Below are 27314 nucleotides of genomic sequence, written 5' to 3'. Positions count from 1 at the left end.
TGTTCATCTAAGTAAAACATTTCCATAAATATATATATTTTAAATATTTTGAATATTTTGGATTTGCATGAGTTGTATCTCCACCTCCTCCTTTCTTCCTCCCTCCCTCCTTCTTTCCTTCCTCCTTTCTTTCTTTCCTTCCTCCCTTCCTTCTTTCCTCTGTCCTTCTTTCCTCCCTCCCTCCTTTACTTCCTTCCTTCCTGCCTCCTTTCCTTACTTCCTTCCTTCTTCCTCCTTTCCTTCCTTGTTCCTCCTTTCCTTCCTTGTTCTTCCTTTCCTTCCTTGTTCATCCCTTCCTTCCTTCCTTCCTTCCTTCCTTCCTTCCTCCCTCCTTTCCTTCCTTCTTCCTCCTTTCCATCCTTCTTCCTCTCTTCCTTCCTTGACTCGAGGACAACAGGAGGGTTAAAGAGTCTGGATCTCCTGGTGCACGTTGCCTGTTTAAGGGTTAACAACTGATAAAAGACAGCAAAAAATCACAATCACAGAATCAATATTTTAATGGCAGTTTGGTGGAAGGTCTACGACTATATATCGTACAATATTTATTTTTATATTCAATAATGTAAAAAAACCAAACAAATCAGGACCAACATCCTCTGTTGCAGAACAGTTGAAGGCTAAAGCAGTGGCTCCAGGTTTACAGGAAGTTGTCATGAGTGAACGAAGGCCTCTCTGCTGCCAAACAGACTGGAGCTGCTGGCGCTGACGCCACCGATGTAGGGCAGGTAGGAGTGATGGAGGATCAGGAGCTGCATGGACAGACGGCGTTCCACACTGAGAGAAATCACGGGGGAAAAGAAACCATTTAATTCATGTATGTATTCAACCTTTATGAGAGCATGAGTGCCACTGTCACAAAGCAAAAACAAACAATAAAGGATAGATTTGGGTTTTTCAAGTCTGTGATAGTCAATACTGACATGCCAATATGTTGAAGTGACCCTGAAGAAAGTCTCTCTACACTGTAAGCGACAAGGTACAGAATCTGAAATCGGAGGATATGATTTATAGCATATTAACAACAACATTGCCTCTTTTTGTTTTCCTGGTTTTGAGAAGTCTGATTTCTTTAATCCTCTACCACGATCTAAAAAATAGAGCTTGTGTTTAGACTGTTTGTCAAATTTTGCGCTTAATACAAGTGAAAGATAGAAGTAAGACATTTTTATATTTGTTCTGAAATTTAAAGATTTCCCACGTAAAATGAACTTAAATACAACCTAAAATTACGTAACTATATGTGTCTCTTGCAAATGTGATTGGCCATTCCTTCATGTGATCAACCGACTTAAGAGTTGCTCTTTAAAGTTATTTTTACACTTGGTAAACAGGAGAAAGTCACTTGATAAACTTGTCCTTCTTACAGGTTTGATAAACACCAGGCAAGGCTTCTCATTTCCATGACATTTAATAAATGAACATACTGGAGAGAGCTGACATCAATGTGTTTGTTTGAGTTGGACTCACTGTTCTGGAGAGTTGACTGCGTCTGGACTCAAAGGTTCCTCTGAGGTTTTGTCCACTGCACACACCTGAGCTACATGAGTCACAGATCTGACCTTAGCTGCTGGGACAAAAAGACAGTTACAAACAGAAAAGGTTGATTAATATGAAATAGTTTCATATTTCCATCACAGAGCAACACTGGAGAACTGTGTGTGAGTTAATTAAGTGTAAATATAGTTAGTTTGTTCTGCTGTAGAGCCATTCTCACTAAAACTGCACTGATGAGGGAGACTTGTTTACAGCTCAACGACAGTACCAGTAAATTTACTCTTCAACAATGTAAGCTTGATCAGTTTAAACCATAAAGTTCTTGTATGATTTCATGTACCGTTGTTTTTCTCTCTTCTCGTCATGTGATGAAGCGTCTCAGACAGTCTCAGACAGTTGCATGGTGATGGTTTCTATTTCTACATCAAGCTGCGAAGAACACAACAAACAGCATTACAGCACAGTACAGTACTATTTATAATAATCTTAAAAGGTTCTTATGCATATTTCTATGGATACTAAAACATATTTTTAGGGTGCATAATCCATGTGAAGTGAATAAGTCAGAGAACATTCATGAATACTGCTTTTTATGGGATGAAGGTTGAAATGAAGTTTTCAGTCAGTCAGCAATACTGTAAATGTTGATGTTCAGTCATGTTTTACCAACCTTCCCTCAGCACAAACTTTAAATGTCATGGGCAGCTCTCCAGAAAATCAACACTTCAGATCTGAACAACCATTCAAAGAATACATGGTGCAATAAACACAGGGTTTTATCTTTAAGGCTGGTTGACAGGTTTCTGAGCAGAATTAGCTGTTAGCATCAGAGATCTCAGAGACCTGGATTTTATAAAGGCGGTGGATGATTTTACACTGAAACTGGAGGAAGAAATGTTTAAGGTTTACCAGACTTATCATTGGCTGATTAATAATAACTGATTAAATCCTGTATTGATTGTGTTTCTCATGAGAAGCTCAGCCTGTTGCCCTGATTAATTTTTGAATGAAACGTGTTATTTCTATGTGCTCACCTTTGCTGTTTGACTCTTCAGCTGCTGGTTTAAGCTCCTCTGCTGTTCTTCAGTGTCTTCTTCTGTAGTTTCAATCTGTAGCTCGCTGCCATTTGACCACATATATAAAAGCTAAAAAAAACAAATTAAAACAGGTAATATAACAGGAAGAAGTCTCCATGATAACTGAGCAAGTAACTGAGTAAGAAAGCCTTGATTTAAAATGTTGAGCGTCACACTGACCTTTGTTCCAAACAGCCAGCTCAGGATGAAGATGTTACAGCAGAGGATGAGTGCGCTGCTCAGACAGAACTGAACAGGAGGATTGTAGGATGTCAGCAGCGATCCTGTGACCCCCGACACGCTGAACACCGTCACAGCAAACATACACAGAGTCAGGTGTTCACCAGGAAGTGCAGATTGATCTGATTTCACAGTCCTGATGCTCCAGGCTAGGAAACATCCAAGACCCTGAAGAAAAAACAGCAGTACCGAGTTTGAGTGTAATCAGATCTTTGAATCCAGTTTTTGGGTTTTTTTTGTGACTGTTGTGGCCAAAAACAGCTGTAATCACAACCATACTACAACCATGTCCAGTGCTAATTTCTAAATGTTTCTGAATGTGAGAACCAAGGACTCAGAAACCCTAACCCTAACCTAACCCAGCAGACCAATTCAAGCACTGAATAAATCAATAATTGGATGTGCCAGCATGTACTCTGCCTAATAGGAATGATAATTAGTGTATTTTTTCACAATAAAACCCCCTCTCCTGAATCTGTGAATATTGTTTGTCTCCGGTTGAACTGCAGATGTCTCCTCTTCTCTGTGAAGTCTATTCTCAGTGTTTGAAGACTGGAGGCTCAAACTTAAACACTTCTATAAAGCTAAGTTTCCTAAAATGTCATTAATATACTATTAAACTGAAACTACTGAATATGATTTGAAGGAAACATAATGCTGCTTGAATCACATGATAAAATGTTGCTTATCACCATATCTGGTGAGTCAGAAAAATGGTAATACTGGAAGTGTATGTTAAAGGCATTTCAAATTTTTTTGATGATGAATGTCAAAAGAGAGCAGCACCTCCTGCTGGTCTTAATGGTATCTACCTCACATGAAGGGTCTTAAAACTCTCCAACACAATTTTAATGGGTGGAGGACTTTAACATGTTTACACAACTGGCCCCTTCAACAACTGATGTTACTTTGATTTGATTTAAATACTTCCTGAAATACTTCTGAAGCATTCCTTCTGTCCAAACACAATCAGTAAAATAATTGCCCTATTTTCTGTCAGTGTGGATTGGTCCTTTAAATACAGTAAATAAGCCTCGTAATGTGTGTTTCTTTGACTGTAGAGCCCTCTGGTGGAATAAAGCCCATATGACACTCTGTGAGGTTTCAGCTTTTATTCAGCAGAGAGGAAACCAGCTGTACCTACAAAGACAGAAGTGTTGGTGTTCACTGAAGCATCAACGGGGCCTGAAGCTACGAGACATTTGAACAGAAGATCGTCGGTTTCTTCTCCAGTCATTTGAAAAGCACATCTCAGACTATGCAAGATTTCGACTTTATTGTCTGGTCAGTGGAGAAGAAACTTCAACATTTAGAAAACGTTTACTGGTTCATCATTCGATTAGATCCCATGTGACAGTTATCCGCCCACCAGCTGTATTCAGAGCCGCCAGCCCTCACAAAGTCCGACACGGTCTTTCTACCGTTGAAATTTTTGGTTTTGTCGAGCTGCAGAGAGAAAACACAAAGAGAGGCTGAAGATCAGAACAAACACATTCAGTCTTTCCTGCAGTATAAGACAGCAGCACAAGAAATCAACAAGACGTCAACTTTAATGAAAACGATTCACTTGGGTGCAATCTGAAATCTCGCCACTAGATGGCACTACACAGCAGGTATATATTCACTTTATGTGCTTTCTTTCCTGTAAAATGAGCCCTGGTGTACTTTCATGTGTATTTTTTTGTGCTATTTTATACTTCCTCTCCTTAGTATTTAAGGGGGGAATGTTGCACATTGTTGTGGTTTTTACAAGAAATGTACAAGTTTACCCTCCAGTTTGAACTCATGTGTCGAGCATCAGCCACCACTGTCTGAGAACTGGTCCCAAATCCACCTCCTTTATGGATGAGCCAGCGTGAGCCGTCCGCCAGCGTCACTCTGGAAAACAAAAAGCAGTTTAAAGATGTTAAAAGGTATTTTGTTTACATTCCATATTAGTCCAGTTAGGGTTAATCATGGCATAATCACTATAAATGTTTGGTGTGTTGCCAAAATATGGATTCATGCTCTAGAAACATTGTTCCACACCTCTGAGTAAATGGATTATTAAACTATTTTGGCAGTAACTGTTTGGGTCATAAAGTGTTTTCCCAGCCCTGCTGTTACACCACTAGTTTACAGCGGGAGAGATGAATTTGGCAATGTGCGTTATGAGGAAGGGGGTAAAGCTCTGTGGTGTCTGCCAGGGCCAATTGAACTGAAATCCAGATGGCCCGTTATCTCCATAGCAAAAGCCCATTGCCCCAAAGGCCCGTTGCTCTGAATTATACACTGGATTTGGAGTTCAGTGACATTTAGTCCTTCCTTGCTACTTTCCAGACTCTATATTGCTGAATTAACAGAAAATGTATAAATCATAACGTATATGTATAATGTTACTATTCAACATTATGAATTAGGCTGTGTATAGCACCATTTACTGCAAAAGGAGCACTTTTACTTTTGTACTTTAACTATATTTAGCTGGTAAAACTTACTCACTTTTACAGAAATATGATTTTAAATGCAGGACTTTTACTTGTAATTAAGTATTTTAATATTGTGGTATTGATACTTTTACTTAAGAAAAGGATCTGAGTACTTTTTCCACCACTGACAGTGTCCCATGAGGGGTTTCTATGAAATTGTGTGGACTGACCGGACTCCAGAGTGGCTGATTGGTCCAATTATAACAGCAGTTCCCTCCAACGGCCTCTTCATCTTCTCAGCAAGGTACACTTTAGCGTTGTAGAGCCTCGTCAGGCCTGGCCCAGACACGTCATAGTTGCGGTTGCTGCCCCCGCCGCCTCCTGCCAGAGAAGCAGATCACTCAGATTCATTTACACTGTATATTTCTACAAATAGAAACATCCCAGAAAGAATCTCACAGCAGCACAGTAGTTTAAAGCCACCACTGCCGAAATGACTCACCGCCAGTTGAAGACTCTACAGTAACAGTCAGCAGAGTCACAGCCAGCATGAAGAGGAACATGTTCAAGGAAAACATGATGGATTGTAATCTAGTTGGTTCAGAAGAAATCTTCATTCCCAGCTCAGTGAAAGTGATATTTTATAGCATCCTAACACTCCTCCCTGTTTGGACACAGTTATCAGTGGTATTAACACACCACTGACTGTCCAACCACAACATTTCAACACATGGGAATTTTTGTGTTGAAATCACAAGAAAATCAATTCCACAAATAAAACTGTCTTCACTTAAGATAAAGTTCATACACAAGTATCAGAGCAGGAAGCAAAGACATGGTTCTTTGACTTCATGTGGTGTTTTCTTACATCTCCTAGAATCTTTCAGAAAGTAAATAAAATGTGGAACCACTGAAACATTGCTCCTTAGTGAAACTATTGGTCAAAATGCCACATGGTACATTTAACCCCCTCTGTCTTCTCAAAACAGGAATGGTTTGCTGACAGTTTAGAAAGCCACAACATAGGAGAAACAGAGGAACACCTGGAATACAGTGACCAGATGTCCCACTTTGTCCGGGATAATTCTAGTTTCAAGCTGGGTTCCCTGAGTCCGATGAATATCTGTATGATTATGACGGTACAAATGTGTCTTCAGAGCTAATTAATTAGCAAACTAGTTGCTTGGACAGCATTGTGACTGACTAATATTAGCCAATTCAGTTCAAAATCTTTAATCTTGTGTTTTTTTTTCATTTACACAACATGGCAGTAACTCAAGAGCATTCCTCCATAATTAATTCTAACTTGGAAAAGGTGAAACTTGTGAGGAGTCAATGCCTTTGTCTGTTTGACCAGCTTAAAGTTTACACTGCAGCCTGAAGCAGGGGATTTTGATCTGGTCAAAGCTCATGTTTGGGTAGATTTCAGAATTCCTGAACTTCCCCGTTTCTGCAACAGTTAGATGTGCTGCAGAAACAAACAGACGACACAGAGTTGCAAATATTTTCCATCCAGGGGTTCATCCTAGTTTAATTTCTGGGGAATTCCTGTTTTAAAAGATTAAACAGAAATCATTTTGAGGACATTCACAAAAAAAGTCTTTTTCCAGATTTTCTATTTTTATTTTTTTTACAAATCAAATTAACAACCGATAAAAGACAGCAAAAAATCACAATCATAGAGTCAACATTTTAATGGCAGTTTGGTGGAAGGTCTATGACTATATATCATACAATATTTATTTTCATTTCCATATTCAATAATGCATGTAGAAAACCAAACAAATCAGGACCAACATCCTCTGTTTCAGAACAGCTGAAGGCTAAAGCAGTGGCTCCAGTTGTGTGTTGTCAGGTTTACAGGAAGTTGTCATCAGTGAACGAAGGCCTCTCTGCTGCCAAACAGACTGGAGCTGCTGGCGCTGACGCCACCGATGTAGGGCAGGTAGGAGTGATGGAGGATCGGGAGCTGCGTGGACAGACGGCGTTCCACACTGAGAGAAATCACGGGGGAAAAGAAACCATTTAATTCATGTATGTATTCAACCTTTATGAGAGCATGAGTGCCACTGTCACAAAGCAGAAACAAACAATAAAGGATAGATTTGGGTTTTTCAAGTCTGTGAGAGTCAATACTGACATGCCAATATGTTGAAATGACCCTGAAGACACTCTCTGTACACTGTAATCAACAAGGTACAAAATCTGACATCGGAGGATATGACTTATAGCATATTAACAACAAAATTGCCTCTTTTTGTTTTCCTGGTTTTGAGAAGTCTGATTTCTTTAATCCTCTACCACGATCTAAAAAATAGAGCTTGTGTTTAGACTGCTTGTCAAATTTTGGGCTTAATACCAGTGAAAGATAGAAGTAAGAATCTTTTATATAAATATTTATATTTATAATTTAAAGATTTCCCACATAAAATGAACTTAAATACAACTTAAATTACATAACTATATGTGTCTTGCAAATGTGATTGGCCATTCCTTCATGTGATCAACCGACTTAAGAGTTGCTCTTTAAAGTTATTTTTACACTTGGTAAACAGGAGAAAGTCACTTGATAAACTTGTCCTTCTTACAGGTTTGATAAACACCAGGCAAGGCTTCTCATTTCCATGACATTTAATAAATGAACATACTGGAGAGAGCTGACATCAATGTGTTTGTTTGAGTTGGACTCACTGTTCTGGAGAGTTGACTGCGTCTGGACTCAAAGGTTCCTCTGAGGTTTTGTCCACTGCACACACCTGAGCTACATGAGTCACAGATCTGACCTTAGCTGCTGGGACAAAAAGACAGTTACAAACAGAAAAGGTTGATTAATATGAAATAGTTTCATATTTCCATCACAGAGCAACACTGGAGAACTGTGTGTGAGTTAATTAAGTGTAAATATAGTTAGTTTGTTCTGCTGTAGAGCCATTCTCACTAAAACTGCACTGATGAGGGAGACTTGTTTACAGCTCAACGACAGTACCAGTAAATTTACTCTTCAACAATGTAAGCTTGATCAGTTTAAACCATAAAGTTCTTGTATGATTTCATGTACCGTTGTTTTTCTCTCTTCTCGTCATGTGATGAAGCGTCTCAGACTCTGAAGTCTCAGACAGTTGCATAGTGATGGTTTCTATTTCTACATCAAGCTGCGAAGAACACAACAAACAGCATTACAGCACAGTAATCTTAAAAGGTTCTTATGTATATTTCTATAGATACTAAAACATATTTTTAGGGTGCATAATCCATGCAAAGTGAATACGTCAGAGAACATTCATGAATACTGCTTTTTATGGGATGAAGGTTGAAATGAAGCTTTCAGTCAGTCAATAATACTGTAAATGTTGATGTTCAGTTTATTTATCTTCCAGTAAAACCTGAACACTGAACTAACTGCAGAGAATCAATCCTACAGGTTTTACCAACCTTCCCTCAGCACGAACTTTAAATGTCATGGCCAGATTTTAATTAGATTTTCTGATCCCATTACTGCTCTCCAGAAAACCAACACTTCAGATCTGAATAAATCTACAACCATTCAAAGAATACATGGTGCAATTAACACAGGGTTTTATCTTTAAGGCTGGTTGACAGGTTTCTGAGCAGAATTAGCTGTTAGCATCAGAGATCTCAGAGACCTGGATTTTATAAAGGCGGTGGATGATTTTACACTGAAACTGGAGGAAGAAATGTTTAAGGTTTACCAGACTTATCATTGGCTGATTAATGATACCTGATTAAATCTTGTATTGATTTTGTTTCTCATGAGAAGCTCAGCCTGTTGCCCTGATTCATTTTTGAATGAAACGTGTTATTTCTATGTGCTCACCTTTGCTGTTTGACTCTTCAGCTGCTGGTTTAAACTCCTCTGCTGTTCTTCAGTGTCTTCTTCTGTAGTTTCAATCTGTAGCTCACTGCCATTTGACCACATATATAAAAGCTAAAAAACAAATTAAAACAGGTAATATAACAGGAAGAAGTCTCCATGATAACTGAGCAAGTAACTGAGTAAGAAAGCCTTGATTTAAAATGTTGAGCGTCACACTGACCTTTGTTCCAAACAGCCAGCTCAGGATGAAGATGTTACAGCAGAGGATGAGTGCGCTGCTCAAACAGAACTGAACAGGAGGATTGTAGGATGTCAGCAGCGATCCTGTGACCCCCGACACGCTGAACACCGTCACAGCAAACATACACAGAGTCAGGTGTTCACCAGGAAGTGCAGAATGATCTGATTTCACAGTCCTGATGCTCCAGGCCAGGAAACATCCAAGACCCTGAAGACAAAAAACAGCAGTACTGAGTTTGAGTTTAATCAGATCTTTGAATCCAGTTCTTTGGGGTTTTTGTGACTGTAAAAAACACCTGTAATCACAACCATACAGCATATCACAGAAACAACTATTTGTCCAGTGCTAATTTCTACATCTTTCTGAATGTGAGAACCATGGACTCAGAGACCCTAACCCAGCGGACCAATACAAGCACTGAACAAATCAATAATTGGATGTGCCAGAATTTTCTAAATTCTAAATGGATCCAAAGAAGGTTTCTTGACAATAAAAACATAGAAAACAGTCAGACTGATGCTTTACTGTATCAGTACTCACCAGCAGAGGTCCTTTGTATCCGTAGACAGCAGTGAGCCACAGCTCCATGTTGATGCTGCTGCAGTGTTCAGAGTATGGACGGATGATCACGTCCTGATCAGCAGGGTCGCTCTGAAAAACACACACGAGTTTTAGAGCATTTGTAAAACAACAGCTTCAAGTATTACGTGAGTTTGGATGAAGAGATCTATAACAACATCTATGTGGCTACTGTCAGAGAATTAAAGAAACCACAACCATATATTTACATTTACAATTTCTTTTAAAAATGACTGAAAATTATTAATTGATTATCAAAATATTGGTGTGAGTAATGTTGATTTACTAATCAATCAATTGACTATTTTTTGCAGCTGTAAATCATATACCATACTGTATAAATAGATAATGATAACATATTTGCTTAAATTACTGGAACCTTAAACACCAGTCTCATGTTGGTATTGTTAGTGAATCACATTTCCCATCAGCCCCTGTGATTTCTATGATCGCTCCCTACAGAGGACGAACATGTCAGAAGTTATTTACAGCTGATCTTTTTGGTTTATGGATGATTTGAGATCCTGCTGGTCATTGTTACCTCTAATCTGTGCTGAATCACCACTCGTCTGAGGGGATCCAGGATTTGCCAGGAGGTTAAAACAAACACATCCAACAGTAACATCCACAGCTGCACACAGCCAGCTGGCTGCAGACTGCTCTGAAACAGAAACACACAAACAGCCTTTTACTCAACATCACGTCATTCTCTAGAAAAACTGAAGTAAACTGTTTTTAAAGACTTTTGATCATGAATCATAAAACATTGTGTGGCATACTGTCCATACAAATGTTAACTTCACCATCTTTGATGAGTGCAGCTGCTTCCAAAGCAACATATGACTTCTTTTGCAATCTGATAGAAAAATCTGATATTTATTTTTTCTGACACTCCACCTTAAAATCTAAACCTATAGAAAACTATGTGTTTTTTACAACCTGGGTAAAGGTTTCATAGCCCTTTGCCCATCAATAAAGTCTCTTGGTTGTTCAGTCACCTTCTGGTTGATGCAGCAGGTGGAATAGACCCTCCATGTTTTAATGAACAGCACAGAGAAGCCAACAGTGTGTCCAACTGACAGAATCCAAAGACGAACCTGCAGGAGAACAAATCTGACATGACTAAATACATCAGAGAGATTTTACTCCAGAATGAAATACTTACAGACATATGCTTCAGAATAAATGACATGCTAAACCAAATCAGCTTTCTTCATTCACAAAACCATATTGTGTTAGTTATTTCAGATGTCTAGATGGACATATGAGAGGTTTCATTACACTACAAAGCAAGATGTATCTATGGCAGCTACATAGCAGTAAAGGCTGTAGGTTTAGTATTGTAAAATTGGTCATTGGTCTCCAAGTGACTCAGATCTGACTGTTCTACATCAGATCTCTGCCTCTTGCATTGGTGGTCCTGGATTCATATCTGATCTCTGGATGTGCAGCCAGTCAGATCTGTAGTCATCATTCAGTGTCAGCACGTCACAGCCAGGTAACAGTAAACATGGAGGAGAGCAACATGTTACGGCTGGAGCGGGGTGTGTTTGTGTTTTTTCCCCCATTAGCTCCGCCCTCTGCACATTGATGTGGCTTAGCGCACCGGAGCCTGATTAGTAATCACTAGTCAGCTGTGCCAGAGGGCCATTTCAACAGCCACAAGCTTTAATTGAGCATTAAAGCCTGTAATGTGAACCTAAAGTTCACAGAAGGCCTGACTGACAAGTCTTTATTTCAGCCACAGTGGAGGCTGTTTGCTCATTGTTGCCAGCTTATATTTGAATGTTCTGGGTCAAACTTTTGGTAAAACTGGAGCAAAAGTATCTACTACAGATGGGTGTGTTTGATATGAACATGTATAGAGCAGTGATCACCGACACTGCTCCCGGGGAGCTTCTGCCTGCATGTTTTCGCTATCTCTTCACTCTAACACACCTGATTCTAGTTATTAACTTGTTATCAAGTCATGACAAGCTTCAGCTGTTTGATAATGAGCTAATAATTAGAATGAAGGACTGTCTTGTCATGATTTATCTTCAACAACAAACCAAAGGCAGCCAGGTGAACTCACAGAGCAGAGGATCTCAAGTGTCATGCCAGAGAGTGATGCTTCATCCAGACCGGAAATCAGGATGGAGGCAGAGGAGAGCAGGATGCCCAGCAGCAGCAGCTCATCCTGGGATCCACCGCTCCGCCTCAGCAGCCTGCAGAGAAGACACACAACAATACAGCCACTTTATACTTTGTACATGCACATGCTGTTAAAACAAAGGTTTATAGAGGTTGTACCAGTGTTTGCGGTTGATGATGATGACGCAGAGGATGGTCAGAGTGATTATGATGGTTACCGCGGCAACTGATGACACGATGATGTACAGGAGGAGGCTGACACGACGCTGCTGCGGACGCTCTTCAGTTTGGTCCTTAGCTGGTCCTGAACCTGCAGGACCGAACACGCGACACTCGTTTAACCTCCATCAATACGACCAATCAGTGATCAATACTTTCAGTTTCTGACCCTTAAACTTCAGCAGGTGGTTCATGAGTCTGAGATGCTGAGTGTTGGTACTGAACTCTCCCACTAACACGCCGCTGCTGCCTGAGGACACACACACACACACACACACACGCACGCACACACACACACACACACACACACACACACACACACACAAACATTTTTATAACACATAAAAACAAACTTTACACCACAGCAACAAGTGTAGCAGGTGAACAGCACCTTGAAACTGGGTCACCTCGATCGACATCATCCGCTCTCCATTTCGAAAGGAAACTGGACCCTGAAAAAAACGTAAAAAACATGTATACATATATTTAAGAAGCACACACACACACACACACACACACACACACACACACACACACACTGTTCCAGGTGTGTGACCCAGCTCACCGTCACTCCTTCAAACTGCGTCTGCTTCACGGCTTCCAGCAGCGTCCTCTGAAATTCCTCCTCGCCCACGGTGACGTTTCTCTGGATGCTGTACTTCTCTCTGTGCTTCACCGCCTCCATCACCTGGCTGAGAGCTTTGGCAGCGACCCAAACGGCGTCGTAGGCATAGGCGTGGAGGGGGCTGACCTCTGACCTCTCCTGGATCAGCTCTCTGAGGTAGGCATCCTGGTACTCCTGAGGAGTCTGCAGACACACAACAGGACCAGAGTCAAGACTATCAGTGTTGAGATGAGATGAGATGAGTATTGTGGCTCTTTTAAAGTCTGTGTAAAGTAAGAATAAATATGTGTTCTGAGTTTGACATTCCACAGGAAAGTGTGTTGTTAACCACCCTGCCAAATTTGAATGATTTAAAAAATCGCCAAATATATGAAATTAGGCTTCAAAGTTGTGTAAAAATCAGCCTCTTTCTCTGCTCCCAAACGCTGTGGGCGTGGCCGCCGAGTCCGCTGAAACCCCGCCCCCTACCAAGTGTCATCTGTCAATCAAAGTCACCACCTCTACCAGAAACATGGACACTAGGTCTGAGGGCTATCTGCTAGCTTGGCTACTAGCTTAGCGGCTAACTCAGAAGCTAGCTCGGTGGCTAACTTGGCTGCTAGCTTGGTGGCTAACTCAGCTAACTGACTAGTTAGCACACACTACACTAGTAGTGTGCTGAATGTATTGATACCTCTACAGCAGCAGGGACGGGTTTATGCTAATCACCACTAAATCCTGAACACAGAAATCTTGAAACACAGTTTGTGAAGCCTAGCTCCACAATTCAAATCTAAATGTTTTTTTTTTTTTACACTTTTTTTATTAATACATTTATGACCAATTTAATGTGTTTAGAAGAAAATGTCTGAATTCACTTTACACGGCCTTTAAAGATGCTTTTTGTGTTGAAACCTGACATGTTTGATATTGATGGTTTCTGACCTGTCCGGAGACCCCTGCTGTGTTTGTGTCGCTGAGCTGTCTGATCTGCAGCCTGAAGGACCCGTCTGCAGCCATCAGGAGACTGTCGGCTGTGCAGCCAGATGCCTGCCAACCGAACCTCCATCCAGCTGTTCCTCCACCAGCAACGATCCATTGATACCGCGGCCCGAACAGGTTCAGTCTGTAGGCCTGAACACCACACAGAGAACACACATAAGTCTACTGCACTGCTGACAATTAATATCTACTGTTTAATACAAGAAAGGTCACTGTTAAAAGTTAAATAAAACATTATTTAGTGTTCCATGGAGTTGTCCTTCATCGCCACCAGAACTAGTGAAAAGTCAAAAGGGGAAGACAAAAGTAAAAGTAAATAAAGCTGTTACCCTTCATGCATTAGTTAGTAAATAATGAACACAATCAGAATGACGTCACTGCCCATTTCTGAGAGTACATTCATGTTTTCCACAGTCAATCCCAACAATCATCCAATAATCCAATCCTTCCTTCTGTCTTTCAACTCCATCCTTCCTTCTTTCATTCCTTCCTTCCTTCTGTCTTTTACTCCTTCCTTCCTTCCTTCCTTTCATCTTTTTAATGTACCGGCCGTTGAATAAAGATGAGTGTGACACCCCAGGATTATCGTAATGTGGGACACTTTTTGCATTTCTGACTTGTTCACCATATTTACATTATTAATCCAGCTCATCATTATGATAGAATTTGTTTCCTTGTTAAAATCAGAAGACAATTTTTAGATATTGTACTCAAAAGGAAAATGCCACATATATATATATATATATTGGTGTTCCTTGTGCCAAATGGTTTCAGAATTTATAGATTTTGTAATATGGGACACTAGTTTTTAGGCCAAGAAATACTTTGATTTATATAAAGCAAAACAGTCTGAAATGTGTGCACCCATATTTGGTCATTTAATTTAGTAGGCCTACAATTGTTTTGCTTTCTTCATCAGAGGCTAAAAACTAGTAGCCTTCATGTTGACAGTTAGCTGCACTGGAGCTTAGTTGTCCCACATTACCCTAATCCACTAGCAAAAAAAACTTCCTACATGACATAACATGACATGAACTCACACAGCAGAAAACCTCAGATGCAGAATCATCTTCAAACTGTCCGATGATGATTCGAGCATCACGTTCCTGCAAAACAAAAAGCATCAGTGGAAACAATCTGTTAGCCATGTTAGACTTTCAGACATCAGCTTTGACCACTCTTTGGATCAAAGTGGTCAAATGTATGTGGACAGTTATTACAGTCAGTTATAAGGGCCTGATGTACTAAGATCCCAAATAAAGGTACTAAACAGCAGCACAGTGTAATAGATTGTGTGTTTAGTTATTGTGTGTTTTGCAGCTGATCTACTGAGAATAACTGCTTAATGAAAACAGGAGCAACAGGAGCAGACAGCAGGGTTTAAATGAGGGTTTTGTGTCTTAATGGAGAGTTTGGACGAGCAGAAAGCTGCAAGAACAAAATGAAATGTGATCAGGTTCTAGTGGAACAGGTTATCTAATATATTGAGTTAGAACAAAAACTAATATTACCAGAAAAAACTACCAATGCTGTTAGTAAAACCAGAAATATTAACACAGGTGGAAAAACTCCGTCCTGTGTGTATTCTGTCATTGTGCCTCCGTCTCCTCGTTTCCATGGTAACAGCCAGTTAATACCTGCCCTTCAAACACGTATTATTTATAGACGCAGTTACCATCAGCAACATTAGCTTCAGGTTTGGTAAATCACAATGCGTGTTCTAAATAACATATTTACATTTTCTCCTCTCTGTATTTAACACACTGGAGTTAAAACGCCTCATATTACATATTATCTTGCTACAGCGTTCGTAGATCAGTTTGCACATTTTTTGCAGGTGAAGTCACGTTTGCACATGTTTTTACACACACAGACCTTTAATAAATCAGACCCTTTGTGTTGTAAGTGAAGTCCTGTTTGTCAGCTTAGTGTTTCTGTAGATCTGCTCTACTATACTCTACTGTACTCTACTATACTCTACTATACTCTACTATACTCTGCTATACTCTACTGTACTCTGCTGTACTCTGCTGTACTCTACTGTACTCTACTATACTCTACTGTACTCTACTATACTCTGCTGTACTCTGCTGTACTCTACTATACTCTACTATACTCTACTGTACTCTACTGTACTCTACTATACTCTACTGTACTCTACTATACTCTACTATACTCTACTATACTCTGCTATACTCTACTGTACTCTGCTGTACTCTGCTGTACTCTACTGTACTCTACTATACTCTACTGTACTCTACTATACTCTGCTGTACTCTGCTGTACTCTACTATACTCTACTATACTCTACTGTACTCTACTGTACTCTACTATACTCTACTGTACTCTACTATACTCTACTATACTCTACTATACTCTACTGTACTCTGCTGTACTCTGCTGTACTCTGCTGTACTCTACTGTACTCTACTATACTCTACTGTACTCTACTATACTCTGCTGTACTCTGCTGTACTCTACTATACTCTACTATACTCTACTGTACTCTACTATACTCTGCTGTACTCTGCTGTACTCTACTGTACTCTACTATACTCTACTGTACTCTAATATACTCTACTGTACTCTACTATACTCTGCTGTACTCTAATATACTCTACTGTACTCTGCTGTACTCTACTGTACTCTGCTGTACTCTGCTATACTCTAATATACTCTACTGTACTCTGCTGTACTCTACTATACTCTGCTGTACTCTGCTGTACTCTACTGTACTCTACTATACTCTGCTGTACTCTGCTATACTCTACTGTACTCTACTGTACTCTACTGTACTCTGCTGTACTCTACTGTACTCTACTATACTCTGCTATACTCTAATATACTCTACTGTACTCTGCTGTACTCTACTATACTCTACTGTACTCTACTATACTCTGCTGTACTCTACTATACTCTGCTATACTCTAATATACTCTACTGTACTCTGCTGTACTCTACTATACTCTACTACACTCTGCTGTACTCTAATATACTCTACTGTACTCTGGTGTACTCTACTGTACTCTACTGTACTCTGCTGTACTCTACTGTACTCTGCTGTACTCTACTACACTCTGCTGTACTCTACTGGACCTTCAGTACCTTCAGCTCCTTCAGGCCGCTGCAGGCGTCATCATAGAAACTCTCAGTGGAAACAACCTGAACGCCGACTTTCATCAGCTGTCTAATCAGATCCTTCTTCATCTGGAGGAACAAAGAACATCACGTGATCATGTTTCCTTAAAGTCAGTGTGGAAAAGTAGAAATCTCAAGGTGGGGAAACAAAAACTCAAAGTCATTGTTACCTCTGAGCGTCGGAGTCCTTCCTGTGTGATGATGGCGACTCGGTTCCACTTGTGGCGCTGCAGCAGCTTCACAGTGGCCTGGTTCAGAACTCGGTCTGATGGCACCGTGCTGAACAGGTTCCCATACCACTTCCTGTTGGACAGGTTGGGGGGCGGTGCTGCAAAGGACACCTAGAACATCAGAGGACATGGAGGGATGTCAGCTGGTACAACAGGTATGTCCAGACTATTCCATAATGGTCCATAATGTGTCTGCAGGTTTTCATTCCAACCAAGCAGCAGCACACCTGGTTTGACTTGTTTAATCAGCTGATCTCAGTGTTCAGACAACTGATTGGTCGAATCGTGTGCTCTTGATTGGCTGGAACAAAAAGCTGCAGGCCTTTTATGGAATAGTTTGGACAAGCCTGTAATACAAGAAGAACATTTACAGCAGATCCTAAAACTGCTTTTGATTTCTAGATTGTAAAGATTATGAAAATAATGGATGGCTGTATGGATAGATGGATGGATGGATGGATGGAGGGATGGATGGATGGATGGATGGATAAATGGGCAGATGGATAGATAGATGGATGCATGGATGGATGGATAAATGGACGGATGGATGGATGGATGATGGATGGATGCATGGATGGATGGATGCATGCATGGATGGATGTATGTATGTATGTATGGATGGATGGATGGATGGATGGATGCATGGATGGATGATGGATGGATAGATGGATGAATGGATGATGGATTGATGGATGGATGGATGAATGGATGATGGATGATGGATGATGGATTGATGGATTGATGGATGGATGCGAACCTGCACCAGGTTGAGAGCTGGCAGAGAGCGAGTGATGAGCGTCATCACAGATGGACACACTCCTCCAAACAGCAGCAAGTACTTTGGTCCCGACCACATGGCATCAAACAGAGCTTTGAGAGCCGACGGCGCTTCACACTGTGAATCATGGGAATAAAACAGGAAACAGGTGTGATGAAAAGACAGACCTGTACTCTCCTGATATATATGGTGTGTTTAAGAATAAAACTGAATAAACTGTTTCTTTTAGGATTATATCAAACAGCAAACGTCTTCATCAGGAAGTGAGTAAAATACAAGTTTGGCAAAAATGACTCAAATGTTTTACTACCAGCCTGCAGACCGATTTACTTTCTACTGATAGTTTAATTGTGAAAAATAACACACAAGCTTTGATATAAACTATTAAAATCTTTCTTTAGGGGCCAAATGCTACATGCTATTAGCCTAGCACGAACATACAGACACCTTCACTGTGATAACTGCCTTTGAAATGAGCGAAATTCTGCATAATTGTTTGCTTTTGATTCTTCATGTATATTGTGACGCTAATATTTATGTAGCTTTACTCAAGTACATGTTTAAATGTAGCGTGAAATTAAAAATGAACAATGATTTATTTATTTCTATGTACATTGTTTTTGGAACATTGTTAATAAGAACCAAAGAACCTCTCCTACTAATGTTTGCATTGTGTGCATGTAAACACTGTCCCTGTCTCTGGGCTTAGCCTTGGATCTGGTCAACCTCTAGATCCGCCCCTGCTCCTATGATGAATACAACTTTCCCAACAGTTCTGACTGTTTTATGATGTTTAATAGACCAGATGAATCTCTAAAGAAGCTGACCTGTGAGTCCAGCAGCTGCAGCTGGATCTCGTAGTTTCCCAGAGGCGCTGGTTGTTTCTTCAGGTCCTGCAGGGCCAGTCTGACAGCGGGGGGCACGCCGGCCGTCAGGTTGCCCCCCCATCCCGAGCTGACCGGCATCATCCACAGAACGGGCAAAGGGTGGCGGACCTGAGCCAACACCGGCCCGACCCACAGCCCAAAGAGCAGCAGCAGGAGCATCAACACGTCCATCCTGTGCTGCAACACTTTTCCTCTCTGCCTGGTGCTCTCTGTGAACACACACACACACACACACACACACACACACACACACACACACACACACACACACACACACACACACACACACACGCACACGCACACACACACTAACTAATCCTCTAAGCAGCTGAGAGTCTGAGGAGGCAGAGGAGATAAAAGGATCAACATCAACACAAGATGTCACCAGGATCCTCGACACAGATGGTTTCTAGGAGACCAAAGCGTTTCCCTCCTCAGGTCAACGGGACTCAATCTGTCAATTTAGACTTAGACAAAACTTTATTGATCCCTTTGAGCAGGTTCACTCAGGGACCCAGCAACATTACAAAACCATTTAAAAGGATTAAAAAAGCAGAACAAAAGAAAAATGAAATAAGAAGTAACAGAAACATTTATACATATATAAATACTAACTGTGTTTATCTTTATGTATTATGGCTTCATTCATTTCCTGTTGTACTCTGCTGCTCCTGTGAACCTTCTGAAGAAATGTGAAATATAATTAAATTAATGTAATATCATTTTGATTTAATGTCTTATTGTTATTAATCTATGTGCATTATTTTTGGAGAATAGTTCATAAGGACTAAAATAAATCACTACTATTACTAATGTTTGCAGTATATCTGTGGATGTGAACATTTCATTTCTTTCTTCTATTATATTTATGTACATTTGCACCATTTTTTTAAACCAAAAGTAAGACTGAATGCTCCGGAAAATGTCAAATGGTGTAACCACAAAATAATGATAAATATTAAATGTTTTATCCACCTAGAAAGAAAGAAAGAAAGAAAGAAAGAAAGACAAAGAAAGATTGACAGAATAAAGGATCAAGAAGAGAAAGAAAGAACACGAAGTGGGAGGAAAGAAAGATGGTAAGAAAGAAAGAAATGAAAGAAAGACAAGAGAAAGAGAAAGAGGAGAAAGAAAGATAAAGGACTAAGAAAAGAACAAGTAGGAAGAAAGGAAGAGGGGGAAGAAGAGAGAACAAGATGTTAGAGAAGAGAGAAAAAGAAAGAAACAGAGGTAACCACAAAAGAATGATAGGTATTACATATTTTATCCACCTAGGAAGAAAGATAGGAAGAAAGGAAGGAAGGAAGGAGGGAAGGGAGGATGGAAGGAAAGAAAGAAAGAAAGAAAGAAACCGGTGTAACCACAGTAGAATGATAGATATTAAATATTGTATCACCTACAGAGTATTTAAGTGGACTTATACTAATAATGACTGTAAATGTTTCCTGGTCTCCATGGTTACCCAGATTAAATGTAATATTTAGAACAATAGTATTCCATTAGCTTTATTTAATATAAAAGTTATAATGTAAGATCATGCCAAACTAGTTGATATGGTGTTTTATTGACTATTTACTGTTTTTAAGCAACGTTCAATTATTTGGTACAAAGTTTTTATGGTTACACCACTTAGACATTTTTACCATAATACTCTAATATATTCTCCTTCCTTCCAAAGTTTTTATGGTTACACCACTTAGACATTTTTACCATAATCCTCTAATACAGAGGTCTTCAACAGGGGGTCTGCGACCCCTAGGGGGTCCGCGGAGGTACTGCAGGGGGGCTGCGAAAATTTTGGTTAATTAGATTTTTTTTTTTTATATTCCCCCTCGCAATTTTTTCCACAACTTGAAATGTCTTTAAATACAAATACAACATGTCTTTGAATCCAACACACTGTAGTGAACAGATAAATGGAGGCAGAAGATGTCTTTCAGTCAGCAATGCACACATTCAGTGACACATAGGAGCTCTTTCAAGCTGGGCACTGGTTCATTCACGCCACCTGTCCCGCCAACGATGTCTGGTATTATTTGAATATCTTAGTATTGAATGCACAATATTAAGGTACATTTATACATGGCACTATAGGACCAGTTTAATGTAAAACACAATTTTATACAATATGTAAAAGTAGGGGGTCCTCGCTCCTTCTTTCCATCATTTTGGGGGTCCGTGGCCTGGAAAATGTTGAATACCCCTGCTCTAATATATTCTCCTTCCCTCCTTCCTTGATTCCTTCCTTTCTCCCTTCCTTCCTTCCTACCACCCTCCCTCCCTTCTTTCTTTCTGTCATTCCTTCCTCCCTTCCCTCATTCATTCATTCCTTCCTTCCAAAGTTTTTATGGTTACACCACTTAGACATTTTTACCATAATCCTCTAATATATTCTCTCTAAATGGATTAAAAGCAGAAATTTGATGCTGGGTCCACAAAAAAAGAATGTGTGAAGTTATTCATACGTTTATTTTCACATTTTAACCCTTTAAATTTAAACTGAACCTCATGGACACAATAAACCCAGATATTCATGTATCTGCTGCCCCCTGCTGTCCTGTATGTTGTGTATTTTGTACTGGTCACTAATAAGTATGGAGAAGAGTAATAGTTGACCTCCTGTCGTCCTCCTGGGTCAAACTGACCCCATCTCTTTTGACTGTTCCTTCTTTCCTTCCTTCCCTCTTTCTTTGCTCCCTCCTCCTTCCATACTTCTTTCCTCACTTCCTTCCATCCATCCTTTCCCTCCTCTTTTCCTTCCTTCCTTCCTTCCTTCCCTCCCTCCTTACTCCTTTCCTTCCTCCCTCCCTCCTTCCTTCCTTCTTTCCATCCTCCTTTCCTCCCTCCCTCCTTACTCCTTCCTTCCTTCCTGTCCTTCCTTGACCTGAGGACAACAGGAAGGTTAAAATAAAGTCTTGACAACCAGAAAATAATTTTAGCAAATTCTGTGATATAAAAAAAACCTCTTTAATTATTTTTCACTCACATTTTCAGAACTCAGAGTTCAAGTCAAACTTCCTCAAAACAGCAAAAAACACAAAGTTAAAATCAAATAAACATCTGTTGGTGAGAAAGTTTAGAAAACCAAACGACTGCAGACGTTAACATGAGATCAGCTTCATGTTTCATATGAATCACTTCCTGTCGTCTTCCTGCAGTAATCAGATTACTTCAGCGTGACTCTATTTAAAAATCAACAATTATTTAATTTCAGAATAAAAACAACTAAACATTTTAAAGTCTAAATGAGCTGAAGAATTCTCTCTCACTGAAAAACAAAAATACTGATTCCTGCTTCTTAAATATGAATATTTTCTGGTTTATTTTATTTATTTAACTCTGAATCTCATTTTTCTATAATTGATTAATGTAGATGATCGTTAGTAGCTGGATGAATGAACCAGCAAGCTCAAACCACACAGCCGCCTCTGTACACTTAAATAAGTCTGCTCCAATAATAATAATAATAATAATAATAATAATAATAATAATAATAATAATAATAATGATGATGACTTTTGGCAAAATTCAGTACGAGTATAAATGTAACTTTTACTAGAACAAAGTTGAGCTGACTGATGGATTGTCTCTCTGATGAAGTGATTTTAATTTGGCGGGGCAGTTAAAGTTCAGACTGTCAGTGTGGTCTCATGTTTCCTGCTCCTCTATAGATTCAGGACAAGCTTGGCTGTCAGCTGATGTTACTCATGTCTTCATGCAGGGTAACAAAACTTAACCCTCTGAACCCCAAAATATCACTTTATTTACAAAGGATGGAAGGGAGGAGGGAAGGAAGGAAGGAATGGAGAGTGGAAGGAAGAAAAGGAGGGAGGGAGGAAGGATGGAAGGAAGGAGAGGGAGGAAGGAAGGAGGGGGGGGTGGAAGGAAGGAAGGGAGGGGGGCAGGAAGGATGGAAGGAAGGGAGGGAGGGAGGAAGGATGGAAAGGAGGAGGGAAGGAAGGAATTGAGGGTGGAAGGAAGAAAAGGAGGGAGGGAGGAAGGATGGAAGGAAAGGAGGGAGGAAGGAAGGGGGGGTGGAAGGGAGGGAGGGAGGGAGGAGGGAAGGAAGGAATTGAGGGTGGAAGGAAGAAAAGGAGGGAGGGAGGAAGGATGGAAGGAAAGGAGGGAGGAAGGAAGGGGGGTGGAAGGAAGGGAGGGGGGGAGGAAGGATGGAAAGGAGGAGGAGGGAAGGAAGGAATTGAGGGTGGAAGGAAGAAAAGCATGTATTTAAGTGGACTTATACTAATAATGTAAATGGTTCCCTCCCTTCCTCCTTTCCTTCCTTCCTTCCTTCCTTCCTTCCAAGTTTCATTTTTTCTTTTTTTCTAACAGATTTAACATGAAGACAGAATTGAGTAACATCAGCTTATACAAGCTTGTCCTGAATCTACAGAGGAGCAGGAAACATGAGACCACACTGAGTTCAACTGTCTGGGATTCAGAGGGTTTTAAGATCTGGATCAGCTCTGTCCTTTAATCGGCTCTTTGGGGCGTCCAGTCTGACGGCCGGCTCCCTTTCCTCTGCTGCTTCCTCCTCCTCCTCCTCCTCCTCCTCCTCCTCCTCCTCCTCCTCCTCTCTTCCTCCTGTGTCCTGCTCTCTGTCCGGTGAAGCCCCCCCCCTCCTCCCTGCTGGCAGTCTGAGCCCACAGAGCGTCATAGCGGCCGGGCGCCTGATATCCGGCCTGGCTGCAGTCCAGCGGCTCCCTGCAGAGGAGGATCCAGATGGTGGGCAGGTTCCTGCTGACGGTCAGGCTGTCGAGGCCGGCGTCGGGCTCCAGCGGCTCCCACACCTCCTCCACCGCGCTGTACAGCAGCTTGGTCACCTGGTGGAGACCTTTGACCCGCCGCTTCACGATCTCGGCGCAGGTGATGGCTTTGGAGACGCCCTTCCCGCTGGCCGTGAAGACCACGTGGCGGCAGAGCGGACGGACCGGCGCTTCGTCAGCCGCGCCTCCGTCCTCGGGCGGGGGTCGACCCTCCTCCCCCCCCCCCCGCCGCTCGGGGCTTGGCCTCCATGCGGCTCAGAGCGTAGCGCAGCAGGTTGCGGATCTTGCTGCCATCTTTGACGCGGACCTCAGGCGTATCGGCGGGCAGACCCGGGAACGGACAGACAGACGGCTGCTCCACCCAACGAGCTTTACTGTAGTTCTCCATCTGTAGACACATATGTTACTACTGCAGTACTTTACTGTAATACTGCATACTACATCACTCATAATACTACAGTACTTTACTGTAATACTTCATACTACATCACTCATAATACTGCAGTACTTTCACTGTAATACTGCATACTACATCCCTCTAATACTGCAGTACTTTTACTGTAATACTGCATACTACATCACTATAATACTGCAGTACTTTGACTGTAATACTGCATACTACATCACTATAATACTGCAGTACTTTTACTGTAATACTGCATACTACATCACTATAATACTGCAGTACTTTTACTGTAATACTACATACTACATCACTATAATACTACAGTACTTTGACTGTAATACTGCATACTACATCACTATAATACTGCAGTACTTTTACTGTAATACTGCATACTACATCACTATAATACTGCAGTACTTTTACTGTAATACTGCATACTACATCACTATAATACTACAGTACTTTTACTGTAATACTGCATACTACATCACGCATAATACTGCAGTACTTTTACTGTAATACTACATACTACATCACTCATAATACTGCAGTACTTTTACTGTAATACTGCATACTACTGTACATCACTATAATACTGCAGTATTTTTACTGTAATACTGCATACTACATCATTCATAATACTGCAGTACTTTTACTGTAATACTGCATACTACATCACTCATAATACTGCATACTACATCACTCATAATACTGCAGTACTTTTACTGTAATACTGCATACTACATCACTCATAATACTGCATACTACATCACTATAATACTGCAGTACTTTTACTGTAATACTGCATACTACATCACTATAATACTGCAGTACTTTTACTGTAATACTGCATACTACATCACTCATAATACTGCATACTACATCACTCATAATACTGCATACTACGTCACTATAATACTGCAGTACTTTTACTGTAATACTGCATACTACATCACTATAATACTGCAGTACTTTTACTGTAATACTGCATACTACATCACTCATAATACTGCAGTACTTTTACTGTAATACTGCATACTACATCACTCATAATACTGCAGTACTTTTACTGTAATACTGCATACTACATCACTATAATACTGCAGTACTTTTACTGTAACACTGCATACTACATCACTATAATACTGCAGTACTTTTACTGTAATACTGCATACTACACCACTCATAATACTGCAGTACTTTTACTGTAATACTGCATACTACTGTACATCACTATAATACTGCAGTACTTTTACTGTAATACTGCATACTACACCACTCATAATACTGCAGTATTTTTACTGTAATACTGCATACTACACCACTCATAATACTGCAGTATTTTTACTGTAATACTGCATACTACATCACTCATAATACTGCAGTACACTTTCACCTGCTGAGCTCTGTTCAGTGTTAACAGCTAACAGGACTGGATAGATAAACCTGTCATGTTAAATATTAAAACACAATTAAACTTAGTAAAAACCCTCATACACACCAAACTCCATTAACAGTTCACTACAGTGACTCTTAAATTGATCCTTGCAGGCCAAACATTCAGCATGAAGGAACATAACAAACATTTAATTATCTGCTTGTATCTTACACATAATTCGGCGTATTGAAAAATCCACTTCACTGTATAGAAATACGTTTATTTTAGTGTATTTCTTACTTCTGCCTTCAGTGGTGACATGTTTAATGAAGGCTCAGTTTGCTGCTTTACCAAACACAACAGTGCTTTATGTTCCTGGATGTCTGCCGAATAAAGTAAGACACCGAAATGACTCCATGTCTTAATTAGATATGTTAATTAATTGAGGGCAGATTCACGTGTGGCAAAGAAAACTGTAAATGCATTAAGTTTTTAACGTATTTCAGATGCATCACATAGTTCAGATCATGTTGAATATACGCTGACAGACTGTAGTTTTAGTCACATTTGCTAATTACAGCTAATAACCCAGTCGGTTCAGTTTTCTAACATGTTTAAATTAACCTAGTTTTACAGATTACGGAGGTGCATTGAACGCAACACACATGTGGCACGATAACAAGTGAGTTTGTTTCATTAAAGTGTTTAAATTCAGGGTTTATACTCACTAAACGGGTTTATGTCTCCTACAGCAGGACTCTCCACATGTTTACTTCACGGATGTATGAAGATAACATGGTACAGTCCTTCTTCTATCGGTTTTTAATGGCGGTTTGCAACCAGCTTAAAGGCGCATTTACCGCCACCTATTGGGCTGGAGACGGTCAGACCTGATACATTAAAAAAACTCTAACCGTTTTTGTGATATCCGGGGTTTCCACAATGTCTCTATAAAATTAAAAAAATCATCACAAAAGCAATTGATGAGATGTGTTAATCAGATTAGTTCTATGTACTCAGTGTTTATCAAAGTTTTTAATCATATTGCATTTGTGTATCGTGTCTGGAACAAAGATACGAAGTTAAACATCACTGATGATGTTGATGAGGCTCTACTGCAGAGAACATGGTGAGAAATGCAATACTGGGAAGGAAGGAAGGAAGGAAGGAAGGAGGGAAATAAAGAAGGAGGGAAGGAAGGAAGGAAGGAAGGATAAGAAGAAAGGAAGGAGGGAAATAAGGAAGGAAGTGATGAAAAACAGAAGGAAGGAAGGAAGGAGGGAAAGAAGGAAAAGAAGAAAGGAAGGAAGGACGGATATGAAGAAAGGAAGGAGGGAAATAAGGAAGGAGGGAAGGAAAAGATGGAAGGAAGGAAGGAAGGAAGGAGGCAAAGAAGGAAAAGAAGAAAGGAAGGAAGGAAAAGAAGGAAGAAAAGGAGGGAGGGAGGAAGGAAGGAAGGAAGGTAGGAGGGAGGGAGGAAAGAAAGGAAGGAAGGAAAGGAGGGAGGAAGAAAGGTAGGAGGGAGGGAGAAAGGAAAAGAGGAAGGGAGGAAAGAAGGACAGAGGAAAGAAGGAAGGACAGATGAAGGAAGGAAGGAAGGAAAAGAAGGAAGAAAAGGAGGGAGGAAGGAAGGAAGGAAAGATCAATTACCAACCCATTTACATTTAGGTTTCTCTAATCTAATCTCTGATTTTTATTTTCTGTCTCTCTTTCTCTCTGTCTGTACTTTGTTTTCTTTTTATTCTAATTCAGTGTTCTTGTTTTTTAATTGTATGTTTTAATGTTTCCAATTTTTACTGTTTAATATTTTGGTTTTATGTAAAATACATAAAGTTGCTCCTGTGTATGAAATGTGTTATACAAAGAAAGCTGCCTTGCCATGAAGGCCCTGCGTCTTCGT

General features: G+C 40.3%; 2 protein-coding genes across 2 annotated transcripts; both read right to left on the bottom strand.

The window, feature by feature from the left end:
- Positions 1-473: 473 nt before the first annotated feature.
- On the bottom strand, positions 474-19035 carry LOC128366937 (gamma-aminobutyric acid type B receptor subunit 2-like). The gene is made up of 19 exons (XM_053327699.1): positions 18805-19035; positions 17957-18094; positions 17140-17310; positions 16937-17038; positions 14872-14937; positions 13775-13963; positions 12791-13033; positions 12617-12677; positions 12395-12475; positions 12166-12316; positions 11948-12080; positions 10872-10970; positions 10415-10522; positions 9835-9945; positions 2751-2978; positions 2529-2639; positions 1879-1923; positions 1468-1532; positions 474-774 (listed from the first exon to the last, which is right to left on the bottom strand). Exons 1-19 carry the CDS (start codon positions 19033-19035, stop codon positions 651-653), a joined length of 2457 nt encoding a protein of 818 aa, XP_053183674.1. The 3' UTR covers positions 474-650.
- A 3804-nt stretch (positions 19036-22839) lies between these two features.
- On the bottom strand, positions 22840-26188 carry rpp25l (ribonuclease P/MRP 25 subunit-like). Its single transcript, XM_053327350.1, is given in 3 exon segments — positions 22840-23874; positions 23876-24018; positions 26143-26188. Coding segments are annotated over 2 exon segments (693 nt in total). The 5' UTR covers positions 26143-26188; the 3' UTR covers positions 22840-23324.
- Positions 26189-27314: the final 1126 nt, after the last annotated feature.

Source organism: Scomber japonicus, chromosome 10, assembly GCF_027409825.1.
Source record: "Scomber japonicus isolate fScoJap1 chromosome 10, fScoJap1.pri, whole genome shotgun sequence".
Classification (NCBI taxonomy): domain Eukaryota; kingdom Metazoa; phylum Chordata; class Actinopteri; order Scombriformes; family Scombridae; genus Scomber; species Scomber japonicus.
This window is presented reverse-complemented; position numbering and strand designations above follow the sequence as displayed.

Coding starts and splice junctions, on each gene's coding strand:
- LOC128366937 (XM_053327699.1), bottom strand. CDS start 19,035: ATGGACGTGTTGATGCTCCTGCTGCTGCTCTTTGGGCTGTGGGTCGGG. Junction 12,476..12,616: donor CGAGGTGACCCAGTTTCAAG/GTGCTGTTCACC, acceptor GTGTGTCCTCAG/GCAGCAGCGGCGTGTTAGTG. Junction 12,081..12,165: donor ATCATCAACCGCAAACACTG/GTACAACCTCTA, acceptor TCTTCTCTGCAG/GCTGCTGAGGCGGAGCGGTG.